This window comes from Rana temporaria, chromosome 4, assembly GCF_905171775.1.
Source record: "Rana temporaria chromosome 4, aRanTem1.1, whole genome shotgun sequence".
In the NCBI taxonomy this organism is placed as follows: Eukaryota; Metazoa; Chordata; class Amphibia; order Anura; family Ranidae; genus Rana; species Rana temporaria.
The window spans coordinates 297,267,398-297,294,653 of NC_053492.1; the positions used below are offsets into that span (position 1 = coordinate 297,267,398).

Consider the following 27,256-nt stretch of genomic DNA (forward strand, 5'->3'; position numbering starts at 1 on the left):
TCATGTCCAATCAACTGAATTTACCACAGGTGAAGTTGTAGAAACATCTCAAGGATTATCAGTGGAAACAGAATGCACCTAAGCTCAATTTTGAGTGGCACGGCAAAGGCTGTGAATGCTTATGTACATGTGATTTTTTCATTTTCTATTTTTGAATTAATTTGCAAATATTTCAAGCAAACTTCTTTCACGTTGTCATTATTGGGTATTGTTTGTAGAATGTTGAGGAAAATAAGGAATTTAATACATTTTGGAATGAGACTGTAACATAACAAAATGTGGAAAAAGTGAAGCGCTGTGAATACTTTCCGGATGCACTGTACTGTATATCAAACCAAAAAAGGAAGTGAGAAAATAAATTTCCCTAAAAAGGTACAAGTAGCAATAAAAAAAACTCAGTGACATTGTAAAGCGTCCCCACTGTATGCAAAACTAAAAAGGTTATGGTTAAGATGACAAACAGAGCAGAGAGAGGGTACACAGATCTTGTATATTAATGGAGACATATAATTGTATTAAATTGTATTAAAAACTAATGCTGTATTTTTAAGGGTAGCAGGGAAATAGAACTTCCAGTATAGCCTTAAGCTCACTCTGTGGCTGGCAGCAGGCCCTTATTGTTATAATAAAGGCATCTCTCTTATTACACTAAAGCCTCATACACGCTACTGTATTTTTTCGTTCAAACCAAAAAAAAAAAATGAAATTACAGTGGAACTTCCGTGTAACTTGGTTTGAGAGCGTTTTTATTTGCGAGCAACTTTTTTTTTAAATTTTGACTCGGTTTGCGAGTGTTGACTCGCAAGACGAGCAGAATTCAAGCTAAATAGGCCTGCAGTACCTAATTTGGCCTGAGGTACAGGGGCGCAGGACCCGAGCAGAGCTGAAAATAGGCCTCCACTACCTCATTTGGCATGAGGTACGGGGGCACAGGAACCGAACATTGGCCTGCAGTACTTCATTTTCCTTGAGGTAAGGGGGTGCAGTAGCCAAGCCGAAGTGTCCTCAGGTCTTTTCGGCCATTTTTGGCGCTCTGACACCCCCCCCCCCACCTCTGGCCGCAATTGGTATGCATCCCATTGAAGTCAATGCGGAACAAATTATTTTCGTTTCCACTGACTTCAATGGGAGAACTTGCTTTGATATGAGAGTACTTTGGATTACGAGCATACTCCTGGAATGGATTACGCTCGTAATCCGAGGTTCAACTGTATATTTTTTCATCTTCTGCCTATGTGGAGGGGGGGTGGGTGCCTTTCCTCCAATCAGCTGTCAAATAGCGTATGCCAAGACTCCCCTACTATTGCTGGAAGAGGAAGTAAAAATTCTAACACAATTTTCACTTTCTAAAGAATATATAAAGATGAAGACAGCAGATGTACATGTAAAACTTATGTAGAGAGATTTGTTTCATCTCTGTGTATCATCTGAGGCTGTTCACTTCACTGGGTATAGGAGAGGGTTTACATCCACTGTGCATCCTCTCTCTGCTATCTGGTTTGATATCCTACTTTTCTCTTCCACTGGGAGGGAAAAAAAAAAGAAAATCTGTTTACCAGATTTTGATAGAGCATGGTCTTTTCTAGGATGACTCAACCCCGCCTTCTTCTCTTGGCTTTTACCATGAAGACTGTCAGAATCTGAAAAGCACAGAGGAAATAAAAAAGTGTTAAAAAGACATTAAATGTAAGCAACAGTCAATATCAAAAGTACACAAACTCTTATTGATCAACAGAAGTGTTTTTCATTACAGACATTTGTAGAATAACCACCAGAAGGGTCTCTGTACTTCACTGCAATTGCTCACCTTTCCTGCTTAAAAGACTAAACCAGCCAGAGAAAGTGCATGCTTTGCAATGGGTCTCGGACATGATTTGTGAGCAGAAGCAGTAAAGCTCCTGTACCAAGGCAACCTTTGGAACTGATCCTGGAGTATGTAACAAGGAAATATGGCTGCCTACAGGTACGGTAGGTATACCATTACAAACTAAAGTGCATTCATAAAGTATTCAGACCCCCTTCACGGTGAATGTCCTAGAATAGCCCAACCAGTGCCCGGACTTGAACCCTATTGAACATCTCTGGAGAGACCTGAAAATAACTAACTGTCCACATCAAACCGGACTAAGCTTGAAAGGATTTGCAAAGAATGGCAGAAAACCCACATTCCAGGTGTGCAAAGATTGTCGGGTCATACCCAAGAAGACTCAAGGCATTTAATTGTTGAAGCACTTTTGGCAGCAAAGTATTAAGTAAAGGTTCGGAATACTTAAAAGGGGTTGTAAAGGCAGAAGGTTTTAACTTAAATACATTAGGATAAAAAAACCTTCTGTGTGGGTAGCCTCCCTCGGCCCCCCTAATACTTACCTGAGGTCCCTCTCTGTCCATGAGTATCTCAGCCGTCTGAGATTCTCCTTCCTGATTGGCTGAGACACAGCAGCGGCGCCATTGGCTCCCGCTGCTACCAACATCATCTTGCCAATCAGGGGAGAGATGGGACGGGGACGGGGCCGGGTCGGGGCTTCCTGTGACTAAATGGATACAGGGAGCTGCGACTCGGCTTGGGTGCCCCATAGCAAGCTGCTTGCTGTGGGGGCACTGAACAGGAGGGAGGGGCCAGGAGCACAGAAGAGGGACCCAACAAGAAGAGGGACCTGACAAGTGGAGGATCCAGGCTTAAGGAAAAAACAAAACAAAAGAAACAAGACTTTACAATCACTTTAATGTAGAACTATAGGCAAAACGTTGTTTTGCATTTTGGATAGAGTAAGGGAGGGTTATAACCCCTGTCCGTTTTTTTTCTCCCACCATCACTGTCTTTTTTCGATTTCTCTTTACTTCCTGTCCCATAGCCAAACAGGAAGTGAGAGGAAATCCCTACATATTAGGGAATTTTTTAGGGATCCGCGGGTCACCAGAACAAGTGTGCCCATTGGAAGATTTCCTTTCTTTTACTTTTCTGGGGACAACCCAAAATTTAGGATTTTCTTTTACTTTCAATAATAATGATAAACAGGACCAATAGAGGGGTTGAATCTCCATAACGGGAGACATCAATAAAAACCGTGATCTCTCTCCACTCTACCCAAAACTAAAAAAAAAAAAAAAAGGTTTTGCCTTTAGTTATACATTAAGTGCATGTGATATTTCAGTTTTTTCCCTTTAAGAAATTCACAGACACTTCTATTTTTTTTTTTTACTTTCTCATTATCAGGTACTGAGTGTAGATTAATGAAAGAAAACAATGAAAAAAATGTACACAACTGAAGTATCAGGCTGCAACATAACACAAAAAAAGTGAGGGGGTCTGAATACTTTATGAAAGTGCTGCAATAGAGCTGCACGATTTTGGATAAAATGAGAATCACGATTATTTTGCTCACAACAAAGATCACGATTTTCAGAAAAACATAATCGTTCACATTAAACAAAACAAAAATTGGACTAACTTTACTGTTTTTTTATTTTATTAGTTCACTGAAGTCCCCCCCCCCCCCCCCAAAAAAAAAATTGCTTTTGACAGACTGTTACGCAAATGTAAAAATGTATATATATATATATATATATATATATATATATATATATATATATATATATATATCCATCAGCTGATTGATGTACATCAATCTGCATTCTCATAAGATATATATATATATATATATATATATATATATATATATATATATATATATATATATAATATATAATTTTATATATATATATAAATGTACATCAATCTGCATTCTCATAGATATATAGATAAAGAAACAGTACAAAACACAATCCGGTTTGAAAAACTAGAAAAGCACTAGAATTGAGTCCATGCTGTGCTGAGAGGGTAAAGTCCTTTATTAAAATACAACAGGCATGCAATTACACAATGGCAAACTCTTAGACTATACACATTCAAATACTGTTTTGCATCTTAGTTAACCTTTAAAATTATAACATGCAAAGCACGTTAACTTTTTAAGTTTAAAGTCATAGAAACTACTGAAGAACACATGGCTCTCTGGCCCGGACTCAAACCTGAACTAAAAAACAACTGCAAAACATCAATGAATGCAATTATGTATGACATATAAAGCAGCAGCACAGTGGCTAAGTGGTTAGCACTTCCGCATAGCAGCACTGGGGTCATCGATTTGAATCCCACAGCACTACCTGCCTGGAATTTGCATGTTCTCCCTGTGCCTGCGTGGGTTTCCTCCGGGTACTCCGGTTTCCTTCCACACTCCAAAGACATAACTGGCTCCTGTGTAAATTGGCCCTAGTTCGTGTATGTATGAATGCGAGTTAGAGACCTTAGATTGTGAGCTCCTTGAGGGCAGGGACTGATGTCAATGTACAATATATATGTAAAGCGCTGCATAAGTTGATGGCGCTACATAAGTACCTGTAATACACTAAGAAATGCTCAAAGTGGTCATAATTTTAGCCTCCTTTATGCTCCATTTATACCTATGCGACTTTGGACATCAAAGTTGCATGATAAGTCGCACCCCATTCTTTTCAAATCCCTCAAATCGGTGCAAACTTTAAGTTGCAGTAACTTTGAAAAGGTGTCTGCACTACTTTGGTGTGACTTAGATCCATCAAGTGTAAAGTTGGATTAAAATCATGCGACTTTGGAGACGTGCTAATGTAAATGGAGACTTACCCCACTATACAGCAGACAGGGAGAGGGAGGGGCGACACTTAAAGAAATTTTACATTTACAGTTGCCAATAAGGAACAGGCTGACAGCAGGAGGAAATGACTTCATCAGTTTGAGTCTGTTCTTTTACAGACTAATCGCATGCTGGAGGCAGGGAGGCGACCTGGTATTGTTGCTAAACTGCAGTAAAAATAGGTCAGCAGCCTGACTATGCTGTGTGATTGGGCTGCAAAAATCTCAAGACTAGATGAGCAGAAAAACAAAAAGGACTGGAAAGACAGCTCCCATCTACAGTGGATATAAAAAGTCCACACACCCTTAAAATTTCAGCTTTCTGTGATGTAAAAAAATTAGCCAAAGATAAATCATTTCAGAACGTTTCCCACCTTTAATGTGACCAATAAACTCAGTTAAACAACAAACTGAAATATTTTAGGTGGAGGGAAGTTAAAATAAAAAATAAAATAATATGGTTTCAGAAGTCCGTTCCGCCTGTCTGTTCATTACAAGTCCGTTAACAGACTTGTAATGAATCCCTATGGGAACGCGTCCTTTAGCGGATGGAGCATCCGCTAGCGTCCGTCGGGATCCGGTTTTCGGACGGAAGAAAACCCTATTTTTCTTCCGTCCGGCGGAACGGAACTGATGCAGACGGACAGACGGTCCGTCTGCATCCGGTTCCCCATAGGGCAGAGCGGAGCTCAGACAGGGCGGTCCCTGCACTGTGTGCGGGGACCGCCCTATCCGCCGACAGCTCAGCGGGGATCCCCGCTGAGCCGACTGAGCGGACGAAAGAAACTGAAGGGACGTGTGAAAGAGCCCTTAAACTATAACTTTGTTAAAGTGGAAGTAAACCCTTCAATTTGATAGTTACAAAAACAGTTAACATTCCCGGCATGCCGGAAATGCTGTCACACTTGTTTGTGCTCTCAACCAAACTGCTAAACCATCCAATGGCTGGTTTCATAACAGGTCACATGTACAGCATCATGGCAGTTGCAGATTAAACAGAGGTCAAGATGGCCGCTTCCTTGGCTGAAAACGATAGGAGGAGGGTTTACTTCCCCTTTAAAGCACCTTTTGAATTTATTACAGCACTCAGTCTTTTTGGGTATGAGGCTTCTATAAGCATGACACATCTTGACTTGGCAATATTTGCCCACTATTCTTTGCAAAAACTCTCCAAATCTGTCAGATTGCAAGGGCATCTCCTGTGCACAGTCCTCTTCAGATCATCCCACAGATTTCCAATCAGATTCAGGTCTGGGCTCTGGCTGGGCCATTACGAAACTTTAATCTTCTTCTGGTGAAGCCATTCCCTTGATGATTCGGATGTTGCTTTGGATCGTTGTCATGCTGAAAGATGAAGTTCCTCTTCATGTTCAGCTTTCTAGCAGAAGCCTGAAGGTTTTGTGCCAATATTGACTGGTATTTGGAACTGTTAATAATTCCCTCTACCTTGACGAAGGCCCCTGTTCCCGCTGAAGAAAAACAGTCCCAAAGCATGATGTTGCCACCATCATGCTTCACAGTGGGTATGGTGTTCTTTTGGTGATGTGCAGTGTTGTTTTTGCACCAAACATATCTTTTGGAATTATGGCCAAAAAGTTCAACCTTGGTTTCATCAGACCATCGCACATTTTCCCACATGCTTTTGGGAGAATTCAGAAAAATTTTGCCGAGCTTGGATGTTTTTCTTAAGAAAAGGCTTCTGCCTTGCCAATCTACCCCATAGCCCAGACATATGAAAAATACGGGAGATTGGTGTCACATGTATGACACAGCCAGATATTCCTGCAGCTCATTTAGTGTTGCTGTAAGCCTCTTGGCAGCCTCCCTGACCAGTTTTCTTCTTGTCTTTTCATCAATTTTGGTAATGTCACTGTTGTGCCATATTTTCCCACTTGATGACGACTGTCTTCACTGTGTTCCATGGTATATCTAATGCCTTAGAAATTCTTTTGTACCCTTCTCCTGACTGATACCTTTTAACAGTGAGATCCCGCCGATACATTGGAAGCTCTCTACAAACCATGGCTTTTTCTGTAGGATCTGACTAAGAAGATGTCAGGAAAGACCTACTAGAACAGCTGAATTTTATTTGGGGTTAATCAGAGGCACTTTAAATAAATGACAGATGTGTACCGACTCCTATTTATCATGAGTTTGAATGCGATTGCTTAATTCTGAACACAGCTACATCCCCAGTTATAAGAGGGTGAGCACACTTATGCAACCACATTATCATTATAATGATTTACTTTTTTTATGTTTAAAGTTGTATGGCTGAACTCGCATTAGATTCGCACAGAAAATAGTGCAGGGATTTGTTTTTCCCCGCACTAGAAATCGGATGGCATGAGTGTTCTCACCTATGCGATCAAATTTCTGTGCGAGTTGACAGTTCGCACTGCGTGCTGATCCTTCACTACTCTTAGTCTTCCAGAGGGATCCATCTTTGGCTGTCTACATCACTGTCTGCATGGTGTAAACACGATTGACTCTCCAGTAGCAGTTCTCCAAAAGAGAAGTGACAAAATTGGGAGGGGGGGGGGGTAGGAAACAAAGATGATGAGGTATAACTTGCAGATCTGGATCAGCTGTCAGTGACCCTGTGAAGATTTCTCCAACATAATGCTAATTCTGTTGTCACCAAAAGTAAAGGACAATTAGGACTTCAAGACAAGATTAAAAAAAACAAAAAAAAAAACTTTTCTCCACTCTGTAAAATGAAATGGGTGGATTTACACTTTAGATTGTGACAGCCGTTATTCAGCTATGCAACCAAATCTCTGAGTGCCAGTACAAAACATTTATCCCAAATTTGGGTTGTGGAGTATCTAAAAGTCTTGACAAGATCCATGTGCAGCCAGTCTCGTGATAGTGGATTTTAATCATCTTGGTTAGAAAATTCTTCTGACTTTGATAAAATAATCCTAGAACAAAGGTACCAAAACAGAAAACCTGAGGTCACATTTCAACCAATTATTACAACAATAAAAACAAAGTAGCGGTAAAGAGCAAAAAAAATTGGCATTATAAGAGGTGTCCTGAGGAGAGACTAATGCTGGCCATACACTATACGAAAAATCATCCGAATGAACTTTCGAAAAACGAACATTCGGCCGTGAGCGCAAACGATGGTGCCATCATGTAATGACCGATAAATCGTTCAGTGGACATAAATAAAAAAATAATAATTTGGTTCGTATTTTTTATACATATACCTAGTGAAGAAAGTTCGGACAGGAGACACATTAACCTTTCAATTTATCGTTCATTCGGCAGAAAATTTCCAAACTTGTCCTTAGTTTTTTCGGTTCAAAAACATCCCAACGATTATCAATTTTGTGCCCATTAACCGTTCGAAAAAAGAATGAACTGTCTGAACGACTGAATTTCGGACGATTTTTCGTATAGTGCAGTGGTCTCCAAACTGCGGCCCGAGGGCCGGATGTGGCCCTCTGCTTGCCTTTTTCTGGCCCTTTGGGCACTATTCCTCCCACTGATACAAGCCACTATTCTGCCACCTGCCACCAACAATGGGGCATCATTTCTTCCACTGACACCAAAAATGGGGTACTATTCCTCCCTTTGATACCAAGGACTGGGCACTGTTCCTACCCCTAATACCAAATGTGGCAATGCTTACTCCCACTAATGCCAGGAAAATTTCCACTCCTGCTGGCCATAATCCGGCCCTCCTAGAGTCTGAAGGACAATAAACCGGCCCATGGTTTAGAATGTTTGGAGACCCCTGGTATAGTGTATGGCCAGCATAAGTAAGAGTCTAATAGCAGAACATGTTTTTCTCCACAGCCTAGACATACTACTCAGTTAGAAACAACTCATAAAACGTAACTGAATAGAAAGGATTCCTACTATAATGCAAACTGTTAGGCCCAGTTCACATGGGATGATTAGCTGTGTGCCCTTTTACCAGTACCAGGATGCCCAGGTGTTGTAAGCATCCCTGTAATAGCATCCCATTGTTAAATTAGTTCTGAGGTCCCCAAGCCAGAGAACCAAAGAAAAGGGGGGTGGGCCTATTGTTGGTCTATCACGGTACTGCGATAGTCCAACAATAGGCCCACCCCCCCTTTTCTTTTTCTAATTTATCTGTATATCTCAATTCTGGATGATGGTACGCCCCTTTTTAAGTGTCTATTGACTTTTACCCTCAGAGGCTTCACTTCAACAACATCCCATTGTTGTCTACTGGAACACATGTCTTTACAGACACAGCCACCGCGACCCAATATGACATGTGGGTGCGGGCCCCCAAACGCACATAAATAGGGTTTAAAACCAAAACGTTACAGAACACTAAATTAACTGACACGCACTAAATAATTGCTGGTTCAACGAAAAAAAAAAAAAACAACCCTGTCCAAGAAAGTGAGAAGAAAAAAGGGAGGAGAGGAGAAAAGAGGAGAGAAAATGAAAATAAAAAGTGGTGTAGAGGAAGGGATGGAAGTAAAAAAAAAAAAAGGAGGAGGTGAGAGAGAAAAAAAAAAAAAGAGAGAGAGAGAAAAACAAAGACAATGAATGAAAGAAAACTTTATTCTAATTTGGATTTAAGGGATCCTCTTGAATTTTTTTCAGTAAATGCAGGCTCAACTAAAGTAGAAAAAAATAAAATAAAATAAAAACGGTCTAAGATCAAAAAGAAAAGAAAGAAAAGATCCACCTTTCTCACACTAGAGGGCAGTACATGTCTGCATTCATTACAGAAATTGTGGTCATTGAACCAGGTAGCCAATCACAGAATGTTCATGTGACAGATCTGGCTTCAGACAGCACATTTACTCTGTACTGTAATTTATATATATATATATATATATACACACATACATACATACATACATACATACATACATACATACATACACACACACACACACACACACACACACACACAAACACACACACACACAGTGCATATCTGGTCTTCCTTTAACTAACCAGGCTATTGGTATAATCCATGTATGGGCTCTGCACTAATCAGTGACATGGCATATTATTATAGGCTTTACTGCTTGCTCCAATATATTTATTACACCAAGTTGATTAACCAGTTATGAGCATAGAAATATCTGCAGAGCTCAGCATGTGGACACAGAGAGACCCCACTCTGCTCTATGGGTAGTCCGCTCCGCTGTCCCATTACACTTGGCTATGGGGATGAGGACGCAGCCCTCAAATGTTTTTTTTTTTTTTAGCTGAGCCAATTGGACCCAGAGGTAAGTGGTTGTAAATGGACACAAGTTTGTTTACCCCCGCCAATTTTTATTAAACAGAATGTAGTTATTCAGAAAAACAAAAAAAGAAACCTTTTGTTATTTAATAACAAAACAGACATGCTTGAAAAATATCTACTCCTACAGATGCAGAGAGGAGAAAAAAAAAAGGCCTGGTTAACACTGATGCGATTTCTGATGTCTTCCAGAACGCATGGAATCGCAAGGCAATAAAAATAACGAATTATATTAGGGCTGTTCAGATATATGCAGTGCGATTCCAATGCAATTTGACCAGAAAGCGCAGTTGCACCCAAATCGCATGAAAAACACATTGGATTAGCCTCTGAACTGCACTAACTTGCACTGTATCAGTGTGAACCTCGCCTAATTCTGGACTGGGGAAGCAGAGGTTATTGAAAGGAAAGCTGTCCTCCGAAAGTTGTCCAGGCGGCAAAATTTACAGATGAAATACATACAAGGGAGCCTAAAAGATTTGTGTATTTGTATATAGAGCTGCACAACGCTGTCAAGCAGGGAAAAAGATTTGACATTTCTGTGCTGCAGATTTTGAACACTAAGGCCCCATTCACACCTGGACGTTTGCGATCATGGGCATACATGGAACTGAAATCATATAAACTGCATCATCCAAAGCTTCTCGCTCAAAAAAAGAGCTTCTTTTTGTGTTTAGCTTGCCACAATGCGGTTTGCCGCAATTTATCGCACGGCGTTACCAGCAGAATCACACCCGCTACATTGCAAGCAAACAAAAACTGACACATCCCCACTGACAGGACAGAGCTCTGTTTTGTTTACATTGACAGAGCCGTCTTCCTCCTCGCCGATCATCAGGTGCCAGTGGACAATCAGTAGACGGCACTCGCTGATCGGGTTTTGCTTTACGACTATCCACAGCACAGCTGTTGCGCCCCCTACCCGGAAGTGCCAGATCATACATTAGATACACGATCCGGCAGAGGAGAGGCATTCTGCCACTGTATTCCTACATGAGGCGGTCGGCAAGCAGTCAAACTGAGTTTAGGGAGGGTGTCACCACGGCGCCCTTCACTTACGGTGTGAAAATGCCCAAACATTGACTCCAGAAATTGGAGCTCTGAGTACTGAATCAGATTGTGTTGCAGCGTAAAGTAAATCCGCTAAATAAAAATCTACGAAAATTTCCTCCAAAGAGGATTTAGGAGGCTTCAGTGCTGCAACAACAGAGAGGTGGGAGGTGTGATCCACTGAAGAGGTGAGTATACTCCGTCTGTTGCAGAAGTGTCCTTTGTAAATCTTTGCAGTTACAAAATCCGGGCAGAATCAAATCCAACCAATTGTGTGTAACGGAGCATCTGAAAGGCCAATATCGCTGTGTCAGCGAGGCACAGAACACACAAATATTCCTGTTTAGCCCCTTTAGGACACACGGTGGCAAAAGGGTGGGCTTTGATGCCCACACACTGCACATTTTTGTCGCTTGGCGAGCGAGTAGTGTGTGTGATGCGAGCATGCATTGAGCACAAAGACTGACAGCTTTCAGTCCAGGCTACAAATCAGTAGCCAACAGGACCAGCTTTTGATCATGTGATCACATAATTGCCGATCCTTACGGCCCTCCAGTGTTGGAAACCGTTTACAAGGATGCCAGGCAGGTTGAAAGACGTTAAAAGGAAAAAAGAAAAAAATGTAAAAAGGTCCCTAAATAACAGAAATCCTGCAATGCTCATAGTGAGATACTACACACAGGACAAGGAGCATTGATACTCAGCCTATTTAGCCTCAGTGTGGTCCTCTGGGCCACCTTTTACCTGTTCACATTGTACCAGGCAAAGTGAATATTTGCCCAGCAGTGAAAATTAGGTTTACCCTGCTAAATCAAAAGGGGAGAAGAATCTTTCATTATCCATATAAACTAAATTGTTCCATTCGTTTTTTAGCCTGCATTAAAAAAAAACTATAGCAGGTAGATTCAGGGCACACAAACTTTCATTTGAATATAATCCTTGATTGCCAAAAGAACATATAAATCATTTTGTGTGCACCAAATGCCTTTTCAAACCCAGATGAATGAATGAATGAATGAAAAATTTATATAGCGCGGCACATGCGAACTGAATCGCTTCTGGGCGCTAGTTGTTTGTGTCTCATGCCTTCAGAAAAGCAGGGTCTTGATCTGCTTTCTGAAAGACAGGTGGTTTTGCTCCAACCGAATGCTGGTTGGTAAAGCATTCCAAAGCCTGGGGCCCTGGAAAGCAAACCTTCTTTCTCCTTTGGATTTGTATTTGGTTTTAGGAACCTTGACCAGATTTTGGTCGGTGGATCGCAGAATGCGGTTGCAATTGTGCGGTTTGATCTTGTCGCATAGATATCTAGGAGCCTTCCCATGGATGCACTTATGTGTCAGGCAGAGTGCTTTGAATGCAATTCTGTCTTTCACTGGCAACCAGTGAAGGGATCTCAGTGAAGGTGAGATTGATTCCCAAGATTTTTTCCCAGTCACCAGTCTAGCGGCCGTATTCTGTACGACTTGAAGACGAGCGATTTGGTACTTGGGGAGCCCGAGGTAAAGGGCATTTGCATAGTCCAGTCTGGAATTCACGATTGTTCCCACCACGACTGCTACGTCTTCTTTGGGGATAAATGGAATAAGTCTGCGTAGTAGGCGCATCAAATGGTGCAATCCGCTGACTACTGACCCTATTTGTGCGTCCATTGTCATGAAGGTGTCAAACGTGACTCCTAGACTTTTGACTTTGGAGCTAGGGGAGATGATTTGTCCCAGAATGGGCGATGGTGTCCAGTTTGTTGCCGGTTGTCTCTTCCGACTGGCATCGAACATGAAGAGTTCTGTTTTAGCGCTATTGAGTTTGAGATAACTCTTAGTCATCCAGTTTTCTATTGAAGAGAGACATTTCTCTAATCTGAGATGATGATCCTTTTTGTGGCAGATGCGAAAATACAACTGCGTGTCGTCTGCATAAGAGTGATAGAGTAGTTCTTGGCTACTGATAATATCAAAGAGAGGACGAAGATAGATATTAAACAGCACCGGTGATAGGGGGGATCCTTGGGGGACCCCACATGGCACCGTGCGTTTTTCTGACGTGAAAGATCCCAGTTTCACTGTTTGTGATCGGTTTCCGAGAAAAGAGGAGAACCATGGTAAGGCATCTTCTGAGACTCCGGCGACTTCTGTTAGTCGTCTCAGTAGCAATTTATGGTCTACTGTGTCGAAGGCTGCGCTTAGGTCCAGCAGAACCAGGAGACACGATTCTCCTTCGTCTGCGGCCTCGAGCGCATCGTCCCATATTTTCAGTAAGGCCGTTTCTGTCCCGTGTCCGGGACGGAACCCGGATTGAAATGGATCGAGTAGGTTGTGGGTATCCAGATGCTGTTGCAGCTGATTTACCACCACTTTCTCCATTATCTTGGACAGAGCATTTAGACCTGTTATGGGACGGCGGTGAGTTGGGTCCATAGGATCCAAATTAGGTTTTTTCAAGATCGGCAGGATTGTGCCCTCTTTCAGCAGGGAAGGCACTATGCCTTCCTTAAATGACTGATTTATAAGCTGTGTGATTGGAGGCGCCAGGATGTCGGCACATTCCTTCAGTAGCTTGGTGGGAATGATGTCATTGGGTGCTGTGCTGTTGCGCAACGCACCAATGAATTTTTTGGTGGTATCTATGGAGATGGGTTCCAGAGTGAACTTAGTTGATTGTAGAGGCTTTCTGTCAGTGTTTTGTAGTTGATTGAAGAGGGGGCTGAGTGGAGTATTGTTTTGCCGAATACTTACCCGAATTTTTTCAATTTTGTTGATGAAGAAATCCGATAGTTCATTGCAGAACTCTTGGGTGTCTGAAGTGGGGACTTCAAGACATCCCGGATTCATGGTCTGGGTGACCATCCTGAAGAGTTCGCGTGGGCGATTCATTGCGCTGTTAATCACCATGGAAAAGTGAAGTTTTTTGGCTTTGAAAATTTCCTTGTGATATCGTGTTGTTACTGCTTTGTAGAAGTTGAGGCGGTCTTCTGAAGGACTTCTTTTCCAGGCGGCTTCCGCCCTTCTGCGCTCTTGCTTCAATAGCGACAGCTGGTTATTGAACCAGCTGGACTTTTTTGCCCAGCTGCGGACTTTGCGCTTTGGTGCTGCTAAGTCGGCTGACTGTAGCAGAGCTGCATTTATGGCATCCAATGTATCTGAGGCTGCTAGCTGAGGAGGAATAACCCCAATTCGGTTTCCCAGGGTAGATCTGAAGAGTTCCGAGTGGAGCTTCTTCTGAGATCTAGCCCAGTGTATTGTCACCGGCTTGGGTGCTTTCATAACTAGTGGAATTCTGGGAATTATGAAGCTAATTGCATGGTGGTCTGTCCATGGCAAAGGTTCATTACCCAAAATGTTTATTTTCAGATTTTGTCTGAAAATTAGGTCGAGTGTGTGACCTGAAGCATGCGTGGGACCGCATATAAGTTGCTGAAGTCCTAACCCTTCCAGGTGGTCGATGCAGGCCTCCGCGATGGGATCCTGTGAGGAGTTGGCCCACAGATTGAAATCCCCGAGCAGCAAAAGATGATTGCTGTTAAGGGAGTAAGTGGATATGAACTCCGTTAATGCTGGAAGCAACTGCGATTTGGGCCCAGGGGGCCTATAGCAGAGGAGAATGTGAACGGTCTCCTGGGAGTGCGCTTGAAGTTGAAGCGTAAGGGTTTCCATAAAAGGTAGAGGATTTTGAAGGACCGGTTTAGTGATTGCAATATGAGACTTATGAATCACCGCCAGGCCTCCTCCTCTTTGCCCTATTCTATTTTCCGTTAAGATGCGATAATTTGCTGGTACCAGTTCTCCGAGAATGGTGTTGCAGTCGTCTGACAGCCAACTTTCTGTAATAAAGAGGCAGTCTAGATAGTTTTGTAGTAAGAAATCATGGATTTCTGAACGGTGTTTAACTGCCGATCTAGTGTTAAGCAGCGCACATGATATGTGCTTGAGCTGTGTTGAATGATTGAAATTTTTGATGATCGATCGTCGATCGACTCTCAAAAGTTGATCTGATATTAAGGCTTTTTTGGTGACGGCAGGTAATATTGTTGCGAATTGTCTCAGACCCCAAATGGTTTCTGCAGAGTATCGCAATTTAACCATTGTTGCCAGTCACCGTGGGCGGGGGTGCGGGTGTTCGGTGAGAGAGGATTCGCAGAATCCTCGCTCTCAGCAATCTTTGGTCCAGAGGAAGGCAAAAAAAACCCTGGGCAAGCTTGCCAATGTGCTGCGGCAGGGAAAAAAAATTCCTTCCTGATCCCTAAAGGCGATCGGCTCAAGCCCTGGATCAAAGACTGATGACTTAATGAGGGGAAAAAGGGGGGGGGGATGCTGGGTGTCACTGTTGCTGGGGTGCACCAAGATGGCCGCCAGGCAAAAACACAGGACCCAGGCTGGGGGGGCAATCAGGTTGGTAAAAAAAATGATTCCACCGATCTGGTTGCTAAACAGGGGGGTGGAGGGGACCTCTAGGGGTGCAGGGGCGATAATCAGAGAGAACTGCACTATTGGTGGCAGGTGCAGGGAGAAACGGTCGGAGCGCCGGTAGGCCGCGGCTGAAGCCGCGGACTTTCCTGAGGCGCGGCGGCCGCGAAAAGTAGCAGGCTGGCGCGGGCGTGTGAAAACGCCGAAAAGCGCCGAAAATACACCCAGGGGGGGTGTCTGGGGGCCACCACAATCGTGGGTGGTCGTGCGAGTGGGGATTCCGAGCAAAAGATGGAATCGAGAGCCGCAGTGTGGGGTCTGTGTGACGGCTGCCCTGAGAAGGACGGCCGTCAGTGGTTCCCCAGGATGGTAGGCCCTGAGAGACAGGGTCTTACCTGCGGGGAAAAAGGAGTCCACGAGGAGAGAAAAGAGCTGGTTCCTGGTTCCTAGGAGCTGTTCCTTGTGCAGCACAGGTAATGGAAGTCTGCCTAGTTTCTGACTGCCAGATCTGGGTGGGAGCAGGCTCGTAAGCGGAAGGTCCGAAGCACCCTACTCCACCTCTGACACTGACTGACTGACTGACTGACTGATTATTAAGATATTACCGTACTTTGTAAAAAAAAATAGCAGTGACATTATCATTGTGTTGTGCATAGCCTGTGAAGAGAACAGAGCTGTGGGAGGGGTCCAGTCAGGAGTCAAGTCCTGGGGAAAAAAAGTGTGGGAACTCCCACCCAAGATCCACTCCCCCACCATTGCGGAGGTCTGCTGCGAGTTATCGCGGGATTTAGAAAGTTTTTAAATCCCGCGATAACTCGCGGCAGACCTCTGCAATGTCTCCTGGGAACAATGACAAAAGCTCCCAGGAGACATTGCGGTATCGAGGAAGTGACGGAATACCTGCACACTGCCCGATTAATCCATATACAGGAAGTGACCCCGTTCAGATTTCACAAACAGGAAAAGGGTCTTAAAGGGGCATTAAATACCAGAATTGCATTACATACAGAGTGCAGAGTTCAGGGGGTTACACACAGAGTGCAGAGCTGTCACTTGTAAACACAGAAACCGGACTTCTGTGTTTACAAGTGATTGTGGTGAGCAGGCACCAAAGGGTCTGAGCCAGAGGTGGTGGAACCGAGTTACCCCAAGTTTCCCTTGAAAAAAAGCCCTGGTGGCCAGTAACATAAAGAATTACTAAGGTTTGCCTGCCCCCAGGGCCGGATTAACAATGGGGCTGATGGAGCTGCAGCTCCAGGCCCCTTTCTCAAGATAGGCCCATTTGCCCAAAAAAAAAAAAAAAATCGAATTTGGGGGGTTGTAGCTCAATGACCAGAGGTCACAGAAACCCCACATTTGGGGGTAGGCAGTTGAAGACCTACCCCACAACTGGTTAAAATATGGGACAGCTATCATTTATGGTTCCGGAGATACGGGCCTGCTTGCACAGCCTGTCAGAAGCTACATTCAGAGCGGCCAATATAAATACAAGCTGACACACTACAGCAGACTGATAGGATCACAGTGCTTATAATAATTATTTGTATATTACTCATGGTAATTAACCCCTTGCCACCCAGGCCAATTCTGACACTTCTCTACTACATGTAAAAATCATCATTTGTTTTTTGCTAGAAAATTACTCTATGGTGGTCTTTGCACTTTTTATGTTGCACGGTACAGAGCTGCACGATTCTGGCTAAAATGAGAATTGCAATTTTTTTGCTTAGAAGATAGATGACGATTCTCTCACGATTGTTGCGGCGTAACATCATCTTTCACATTAAAACAAAAACAAAAATGGGCTAACTTCACTGTTTTGTTTTTATGGTTTTTATTATTCATTGAAGTGGGAAAATGCAGTGTGACATAACATATTGCAGCAATAGCCATTGTATTCCCTGGAGTCTCTGCTAAAATATATATAATGTTTGGCGGTTCCAAGTAATTTTCTAGCAAATAATATTGCTTTCTAACTTAAGAAACAAGTGTTGGACTTTAAGTGGTTAAATTTAGTTACAATGTTAGTTAGTTACAATGTTTCATTTTGTTTACAAACTTCACAGACTGCCCAGATTTGTTCTTTACACACAGAAGTGTATCCCTTTGATCTAAGAAGGAAGCGTTAGTTACAATGTTTCCTGTTAAAAACTTGGCAGACTGCCCAGATATTTTCTTTTGATAGCTGAAAGTCTCTCCACTTGTTATATGAAAGAATCAGCAAACTCTGCATTGAAGATCGTCAGGGGGGTTGAATCGAGATCACAATTTTTTTAACGATTAATTGTGCAGCTCTAGCACGGTATTTGCGCAGCAATTTTTCAAACATGTTTTTTTGGAAAAAAAATGTTTCATTCATTAAAAAAACAGTTACCGTATTTATCGCGGTATAACGCGCTCCCGCGTATACCGCGCACCCCCAGTGACCCCCAAACCTGTGGAAAAAAAGTTATTTTTGTATTTACAGTTTTGGTGTCTTGCGCGGCGGCCTCGTCGGGTCCGGCGTCCTTCTGCGGCTTCGGGTGTCCTCTTCGGCGGGTCCGGCGTCCTTCTGCGTCGTCGGGTGTCCTTCTGCGGCGTCGGGTGTTCTTCTGCGGCGGGTCCGGTGTCCTCTTCGACAGTTCCGGCGTCCTCGCGTCCTCCCCGCACGTTTCCCGCGCCGAGTTTTGAATACTGCGCCAGCATATGCCGAGCGCAGTACACTCGGGCAGGCTCGGCAACTGTCGCGCTCACGTCCTGTACGTCCAGGACGTGACCGCGGAAGAAGCCGAGACTGGCCGAGCCTGCCCGAGTGTACTGCGCTCGGTATATGCCGGCGCAGTATTCAAAACTCGGCGCGGGAAGCGGGTATCGGCGTATATCGCGCACCCACGATTTTGCCCTGATTTTCAGGGCAAAAAAGTGCGCGATATACGCTGATAAATACGGTAGTTAGTTAAGTTAGCACAATTTTTTTTGGTATCCTAAGCAATGCTTTACATTTTTTTAGGTTACATGTTTAGAGTTACAGAGGATTTCTAGTACTAGAATTATTGTTCTCGCTCTAACGATCGTGGCGTATGTAACCTGTGTGTATCTGGCTCTGATACTACCAGTGCCTACCCAGCCACTGACTAGTATCTCTCCCCAGCCTGTCCCCACACACCCTCTCACCTGCTGACCTGTGGATGGGGGAATCACTCCTTCAGTGTTATTGTGTTCTGCCAGTGCATACAATGATCAGTGTTGCCAACTTTAGCTGGCAGCACTGATTGTTTTGGGAAAAACCTAACAGGCTGGTTGTGTACTCAAGTTGATTAATAGATTGACTTGTGTAAAACCAGCTAGCCCATACATAGATTGACTATGGCTGGTCTCTGCATAATTGGCGTAATTTCAATCCATGTATGACCCGCTTAACCACTACTCAGTCCCTAAATATCCTTCCACTCCTGTACATAGTGCTCACTGTCATACTCTCCACACTTCTCTCCTATACATAGTACCCACTGTCATACCCTACACACTCCTCTCCTGTACATAGTGCCCACTGTCATACCATCCACACTCCTCTCCTATACATAGCGCCCACTGTCATACCCTTCACACTCCTCTCCTGTACATAGTGCCTGCTGTCATACACTTCTCTCCTGTACTTAGTGCCCACTGTCGCACCCTCCACACTCCTCTCCTGTACATACTGCTCACTGTCATACCCTCCACACTCCTCTCCTATACATAGTGCCCACTGTCATACCCTCCACACTCCTCTCCTATACATAGTGTTCACTGTCATACCCTCCACACTCCTCTCCTGTACATACTGCCCACTGTCATACCCTCCACACTCCTCTCCTGTACATACTGCCCCATCATACCCTCCACACTTCTCTCTGGTACGTACTACCCTCTGTCATACCCCCTCACCCTTCCTGTACATACTGCCCATTGTCATACCCTTCACACTCCTCTCCTGTACATAGTGCTTTTTTCCGTACCCTTTGTACTCCTCTCCTGTACATAGTGCCCACTGTTAGACCCTCCACATTCCTCTCCCTCACCTGCACATACTTCCCACTTATATACCGTCCATACTCCTCCCCTATGTCGCTTAACCACAAAAACAGTTCTTTAAAATTATACTGAATATCCTCAATGTTACCAGCTCTAGAATGGACACACTTTTGTTAGTTCAACTAAAGGAAATATCAGTTCTCATATTTGTTCTGCCCCATTATTAGTACTCCTTTAATTTTGTGATTACTACTATGATGTATAGAGGAACATCGGGGATCTCAGCTACTCTAAATATAGCACTAATATAAAAAAGTGGCCCTGAAAATATTTTTTAAATGTTGGCAACTGTGCACTTAGGCACTGCCCAAGGGCCACCGTCCACCGGGTCAGTAGGGGGCCCCATGAGAGGCTCCTGGGATCCTGTGATAATAAAGCGGTAGTAAACTTTCCTGACATTACTACTTTTTAGAGGCCCTGGGGTAGGTTATGCCACAACGTACAAGTATGCACAGCATATTAGCACATTAGTGTACACTTCAATTTTCAGACTGAGCCCTCCAGTGCTGCGATGAATCAGGCGGGGCCTGGACACTTCCATCTTCACCCGGTCTTCCTTCTGGGTTCTGTGTCTTTGGTCACTTGCCTTGGCTGGGCTGCGTTCATGTCATTCCCACGCATTTATTTATTATTTATTACACCCCATTCACACCTCCTCGACAAAACGCCCAACGCCGGCCGCTCGTGCCGCTGGAGGGGAGAATTCCCATTGCTGTCTATGAGATGGTTCACATCTCATAGACGCCGTACACCTGCGGCATGAAAAAAAGTCCCGGACCCTTTTTTTCAGGCGGCATTGGCGTTCGGCCATACAAAGCAATAGGAAGGATTTGTAAAAAAAAAGTTACACTATTCGCGGCAAAATACGCCGCGTACGCGGCGTTACTTGTCGCGGAGGTGTGAATGCAGCCTAAAAGGCCCCACCAAAATCCTCAGCACCAGGCCCATGATGTTCTTAATCTGGCCCTGCCTGCCCCTGACAGTGACTCGAGCTGGGCATCGCCGCTTAGTGAAGGATTGGCTCGGGCGGCTCGGCTGCTCTAGTCCTGCAAAGGGAACTGCGTTCCTGCTGTGAAAAAAGTGCAGGAACTCCGTTCCCACGCGTTCCTGCAGGACTTGAGCCCTGGGTCCAGGAAGTCCACCCACTTCAGGCTGTCTGCAGAAAACTACAGGAGGGGGCGGAGACAAGACCAGTCACCCTTTATAAAAAGATAAAGCAGGGACAGGTCTTTATTTCAAGGAGGTTCTGCATAAAGATGAAGTTCCACACGGAATTACTGCACCGATCTGGATGAAATACACCAAGATTCAAGTAATACACAATATTTGCTTATTCCCAATTTCAGTTTGAATAGCTATGGATAAAACATAGATTTTTTTTTTTTTTTTACTTTAACAAGGCCCATTTAAAAAGAGAAAAGTATAGATTTTACTAATTCCTAGTTTATGCCTGTCTCAGAAAGTAATTTTGAGTCATAATGGAACAGCAAACTTGCTCTTTTAGACATTCATATTTCTATCAGGCAACAGGGATTAGAAGTACAGTAGCTATTGAAATTAAATACACCTCCCGTGTAGGAAGTGAATTAGAATACACATTGCACTATTCATAAATCAAGCGCTTTCTAAAGGACAGTTATGGCTGCGGTGAGTTTAATTTATGATGTGGCACAGCAGATGTCATTACACCTAGACTATGAAAAACTCCCATGACATGCTATATAACGAAGTGTGCATATTCACAAAACCACAAAAGCATTCGTTTTGTGTAGTGTAAAGTATACCTGGTTGATCCTGCATTCAGCTGTTCCTCCCATTGCAGACTGAGCTTGTGTAGTCTAGATTGTGTCCTCTACCGAGCATGCTCTGTTTTAGTTCCATTCTAAGATCTTCATTTCCTATATATGCAGCCCATGTGACTATAGAGTCACACATGTGGGCATATACACAGTGGTAAATGTCTCTCTCTCCCTCTGTCCTCCCATTGCTTTGGGGGCGGGATATAGTATGCTGATGAATTACATTCACTAACAGACTCTCAAAAAAGCTTAGTTTTATTATAAATCAGTATTAATTTAATATATCAACTGTAATTGCTAATACATGTAAAGAAAAAATAAAAGGAAAAAAAGAGCCTTGGATGCAGACGCCGTCTTAACAAAATGAAAGCTAGTGTCAATCATCTCGGATAGTGTACATCATATTAATGCACAAAAAAAACACATCGGATATTCAATAAAAAAATTTTAGGGAGATATAACAGTTTGATATTTAGAATTTTAATTGCTCTTCTTTTTTTTTTTTTGTCATGTAATCTGCACAGCACCAATCAGGTCATACATAGGCAGAGTAATAGAAACCCCTCCCAACGATCTTTCCCTGCAGATGCCAAAGAACAGAAAAAGATCATGTGACCACACACAACAGTGATGCAGGAATAGGATACTTAGAAGATTTTGTAAATAAAAACAAAATAGAGTGGCATGATATATACGATTTATGTGAATGAATTATATTATTGGTTTAGTATCACTTTCATTCAGTTTACTTCGTAGATTGAATAAGTTGGTTCCAAGCTTAGAAGCTTTGGCTTTCTTGCTCACCGATTTGCTATATATTTTAGCAGGAAAGATCGCCATCACTTTACACCGATGTAGGTCTCATGCATTGAACTTTTAGCCCCCGTGTCAGATTCCTGTATTTTAACCACTTAAGCCCCGGACCTTTAGGCAGCTAAATGCCCAGGCCAGGTTTTGCGATTCGGCACTGCGTCGCTTTAACAGACAATTGCGCGGTCGTGCGACGTGGCTCCCAAACAAAATTGACGTCCTTTTTTTCCCACAAATAGAGCTTTCTTTTGGAGGTATTTGATCACCTCTGCGGTTTTTATTTTTTGCGCTATAAACAAAAATAGAGCGACAATTTTGAAAAATATGCAATATTTTTTACTTCTTGCTATAATAAATATCCCCCAAAAACATATATAAAAATGTTTTTTTTCCCTCAGTTTAGGCTGATACGTATTCTTCTACCTATTTTTGGTAAAAAAAAAAATCGCAATAAGCGTTTATCGATTGGTTTATAGCGTTTACAAAATAGGGGGTAGTTTTATTGCATTTTTAATTTTTTTTTTTTTTTTTACTACTAATGGCGGCGATCAGCGATTTTTTTCGTGACTGCGACATTATGGCGGACACTTCGGACAATTTTGACACATTTTTGGGACCATTGTCATTTTCACAGCAAAAAATGCATTTAAATTGCATTCTTTATTGTGAAAATGACAGTTGCAGTTTGGGAGTTAACCACAGGGGGCGCTGAAGGAGTTATGTTTCACCTAGTGTGTGTTTACAACTGTAGGGGGGTGTGGCTGTAGGTCTGACGTCATCGATCGTGTCTCCCCTATAAAAGGGATCACACGATCGATGCAGCCGCCACAGTGAAGCACGGGGAAGCCGTGTTTACATACGGCTCTCCTCGTTCTTCAGCTCCGGGGAGCGATCGCGCGGGGGGGGGGGTGGCTAGAAACAAATAGCCTCGCCCACATCCCGGATCGCTCCCCGGCGATTTCCAACCGCCGCATGACCGGGGGGGGGGTCCGATCGGAACTTGGATGACCCCTGTAGCAAGCTGTTGGCACTCAAGGGAGGGAGGGGCGAGGAGCAGCAAAGAGGGGCCCCGAGAAGAGGAGGAATCCGGGCTGCTCTGTGCAAAACCAACTGTACAGGAGGAGGTCAGTATGACATTTTTTTTTTTTTTTTACAAAAAAAATAACAAAGCCTTTACAATCACTTTAAAAGTAGCCAGTTTTCATACTTGTATTTTTCAAATACATTTTTGTGATGGAACTGATGACGCTCACGTGAAAAAGGTCCTTAGGGTCCTTTCTCATTATCTTTAGTTGTCACATGAAAACTGATTAAAAAAAGAAAACAATGAAAACAGAATCTTTTTACGGATACATTTGCCCATAAAAACCAAGTGTCACACATAAACGCATCACGTAGTGTCACATAAGTGTCATTTACCCAATTATGTCTATGGGTGGCTGTGAAATCCCAGGCATCAGAAATGCGTAATGCCTACAAAGACAAAAACGTGCCCACGTGCATGAAGCTTACATGTGCCAACATCAGTTTATACATCCATCTTCAGTTCAGTTCAAAAGTGTTACTAAACGCACAACAGTAAAATCTGTCTGTCAGAATAGCATGTTATACTCACTGTGGAACTTAAAGAGGAACTGCAGTCTGCCATTCTGAAGCTTCCCTCCAACCACTTTGCATATTATTTTATATATATTGTAGGGCCGAAATTAATCGATTACTATTTTCATAATCGATTAATCGGCCAGTAACATAATGGGGTTAAAAAAAATAATAAAATGATCCCTTTATAGTACAAAAAAGCAAATTGCTACTGTAAATATTACTTCCACTGTCTCACAGTAAAAAATTAACCCCTTACAGTAGCAATTATTTCCTTTTTTTGTACAATTTTGTTTATCCCATTATGTTACTAAACATCTTGGGCCTGGGTCACACCTTTTTTGTTGCTTTTTGCAGAAACACATTACAGTTCTTTTACATGGTTTCCTATGGGACACGTTCACATCTATGCTTTTTTCAGCTGCTGCATATTTGGAAAGGGCAAAAACTGTGCCATTTCGTTTTTTTGGTTCAATATACTTCAATGGAGAAGCTGAAGAAAAGCATATAATGCATTTTTGCAGCAATTTGTGTTTTTTAATCTGCCCTTTTGGGCAAAAAAAAAAAAAAAAAAGTAAAAATGCAAATTGCAAAGTTATTAACCAATTAAATCGATTAATCAAAACAATAAATCGGCCAACTAATCGATTATGAAAATAATCGTTAGTTGCAGCCCTAATATACTGTGATTCTGTACTTGCTGCAGAAATCTCCCTCTACCAAGTCTGGCTGCAACCATTTTAACTGTGGGCAGCTGAAGCTGCTGCCTGTTCACTTGCTGGATTTACACAAACACGCATTTCCAGTTCTGCTGCTTTCATTGGCCCTCTTAGGACTTATCCCTTCCTGGCAAAGTCACAAGAGAGAAAGAGAAAGCGAGAACTGTGCATGATGTCATAAGCCTAGGCTTTTTTCACAGACAAGAAACAGGAAGCGGACTGTATAAAGGTATTTACTGGCAGAAAAAAAATTATGTTTTACTATCCAAAGTTAAAAACTGACAGAGGATTTAATAGGTGGCAAGATGAAAAAATGACTGAAGTTACACTTTAAGGGGTTAATCCTCTGTATGGTGTAAAAAGGCTATTCAGGGTCAGATAAACAGTCAGCGTAGTAAAGCTGCACATGCTCAGTTTGGTCTCCATTGCTGGAGAGAACATTTCCTTTTGAGCTGAGCTTTTCAGGTCACGTGGTATTGACATCACACATTTGGCCGTGTATACAGATCTTAAATGACAGCCCAGTCCCTCACTCCCTCCTCCATGTCCAGTAACTAAAAAAAGAACACAGTGGGTGGGATGTCACATCTTGATTGATGGATGATCCGCCTCTCATAACAGCAGGAGGCCACAGGCTGTAGTGGAAATCTCCTCCTACCTGAACACTCAGCACTCAGGCAGACCCTGCAGTTTATCATGTGACAGCGGTATATAGATCAGCCAAAAAGGTATATAGTGGCAGTGTTTTATTGTAAAAAGAAGATTTATAAGCCATGGGCCCCACAGGGGGCGGCGGCAGGGATTGTGGGCAGATTAACTATTTTCATATTACTGGGTTTAGGCTCCTTGCACACGGTACAGATGTTTGAGATGTTGCTTTTTTTGGACGTCATTTTAGGTTTGTTTTGCGCAAATCCTCATTTATTTGCACGCATTCGAGTGCACAATACCTTCCTAGGTAAAAGTCATTCACATTTATGCTCATATGTGTGTACCAGTGCAAAATACTGACCAGGAATGCAGATTTTCCTTTTTTTTTTTTTACTGAGGAATACTTGGCGCTTATTTACACACCTGTGAGCACAGACACATTGTAAACAATGGGCTACATTTTAGCTCAGTAACCAAGCTTTAGTGTGCAAGAGGCCTTAACATCCATCTTCAGTTCCACTTACATTAGCATACACACGTTTTTCACATGTTATACGTCGACAGAATGGCACTGCTGGGCACAAGGGCGTACATGTACGTCCCCTTTAAGAACCCAGCCGAGGGTCGCGAGCACGCCGCCGCCGGAGCGCTCGCAACCCGGTCCGAAGCTCCATGACCGCGCTTGCGGGACCTGATCGCCACTGGTGTCTCGCGATCGCGTCACAGAGGTGAAGAACAGGGAGAGGTAAGTGTAAACAAACCTTTCCCCATTCTTCCTAGTGGCTTGTCCGTGATCGTCTGTTCCCTGTCATAGGGAATGATAATCTGTGATGTCACACGCCCAGCCACGCCCCCCTACAGTAAGAATCACTCACTAGGGCACACTTAACCCCTACAGCGTCCCCTACAGATGAACCCCTTCACTACCATTGTCATTTTCACAGTAACCAGTGCATTTTTATAGCACTTATTGCTGTAAAAATGACAAATGTCCCAAAAAATGTGTCAAAAGTGTCCGATGTGTCCGCCATAATGTCGCAGTCACGATAAAAATCGCAGATCGCTGCCATTAGTAGTAAAAAAAGATTATTAATAAAAATGCCAGAGTTCAGCTTTAAGTGAAAAAACACATGAATCGGAATTCCTAGTTGCTTTTCAGGCAAACAGTGTTCCACACAGTGGCGGTTGATGTCTTTTTATTTGGGGGGGAGGGGGGGGTAAAGTGGCGGCAAACGGCCAACCCTCCCCGCCCTCCCGGTAGGACATCAAAACCCCACACTTACCCCATCTAGGATACGGGCGGGCAGCGTGTCCCGGCAAGCGGCAGCTTTCTTCCTCCTCCTGTGGTGTGGATAACGGTGGCTTCCGCCGTGCATGCCCCTTCTCCTCCTAGGCGTCCAATAGGACCACTTGACCTTTCAGCCGATCAGGAAACAGGTATCAGACCCTCTCTTCCTGATTGGCGGAGAGGCGATTCAATGTTAGAAAAGCAAATATTAATTTGCTTTTCTAACACAACTGGGTGGGCTCTGAACGCAATGCTCTGCGATCCGAGTCAACCCTATTTTGAAGCCTACTAGAGCCTATGACTCTAATCAGGTGCTTCAAAAAAAAACAACCAAACACCAGGAGCATAGCACCAATCTAAGACCTAGCCCTGGTTCACATTGATGCTACTATAAAAAATGTGCTACTTCACTTGAAGTAGCGCGATTTTAAAGTAGCAAGGTCAGCGCGATCTGCAGGAACTACTTTTGCAAATTAGTGCAGCGCCGCAAAATCGGTGTCAAAGCGATTAAAACAGTACAATTGCCGCCAATAGGCTACGACTTGTCATTCGATTTAATCTCAAATCGCATGACAAATTGCTCCAATGTGAACCAAGCCTGTTTTTTTTATTTCCCAGATAGGGTATTTGGGTAGGTGTATACGGCCCTTTACACATTTAGACACTTGGGGGCAGATCTACAGAGCAAGTACGCCGGCGTATCTACTGATACGCCGGCGTACTTTCAAATTTCCTGCGTCGTATCTTTAGTTTGAATCCTCAAACCAAGATACCACGGCATCTTGGTTCGATCCGACAGGCGTACGGCTTCGTACGCCTTCGGATCGCAGATGCAATACTTCGGCGTCCGCTGGGTGGAGTTTGCGTCGTTTTCCGCGTCGGGTATGCAAATTATCTTTTTCCGACGATTCACGAACGTACGCGCGTCGTCTCTATTTCGGCTTTTTCCGGCGTATAGTTAAAGCTGCTATTT

The 27,256-nt window shown here is 43.3% G+C and overlaps 1 protein-coding gene across 8 annotated transcripts in view; it reads right to left on the minus strand.

Annotated features, from left to right (window-relative positions):
- MAP7 (microtubule associated protein 7) overlaps positions 1-27,256 on the minus strand; it is a 244,015-nt gene that overhangs the window by 103,174 nt on the left and 113,585 nt on the right. For all 8 annotated transcript variants that reach the window (XM_040350497.1, XM_040350494.1, XM_040350501.1 and 5 more), the window contains exon 2: positions 1,557-1,640. In XM_040350497.1, the coding sequence (XP_040206431.1) occupies positions 1,557-1,640 (84 nt within the window). The remainder of the gene's footprint in view (positions 1-1,556; positions 1,641-27,256) is intronic.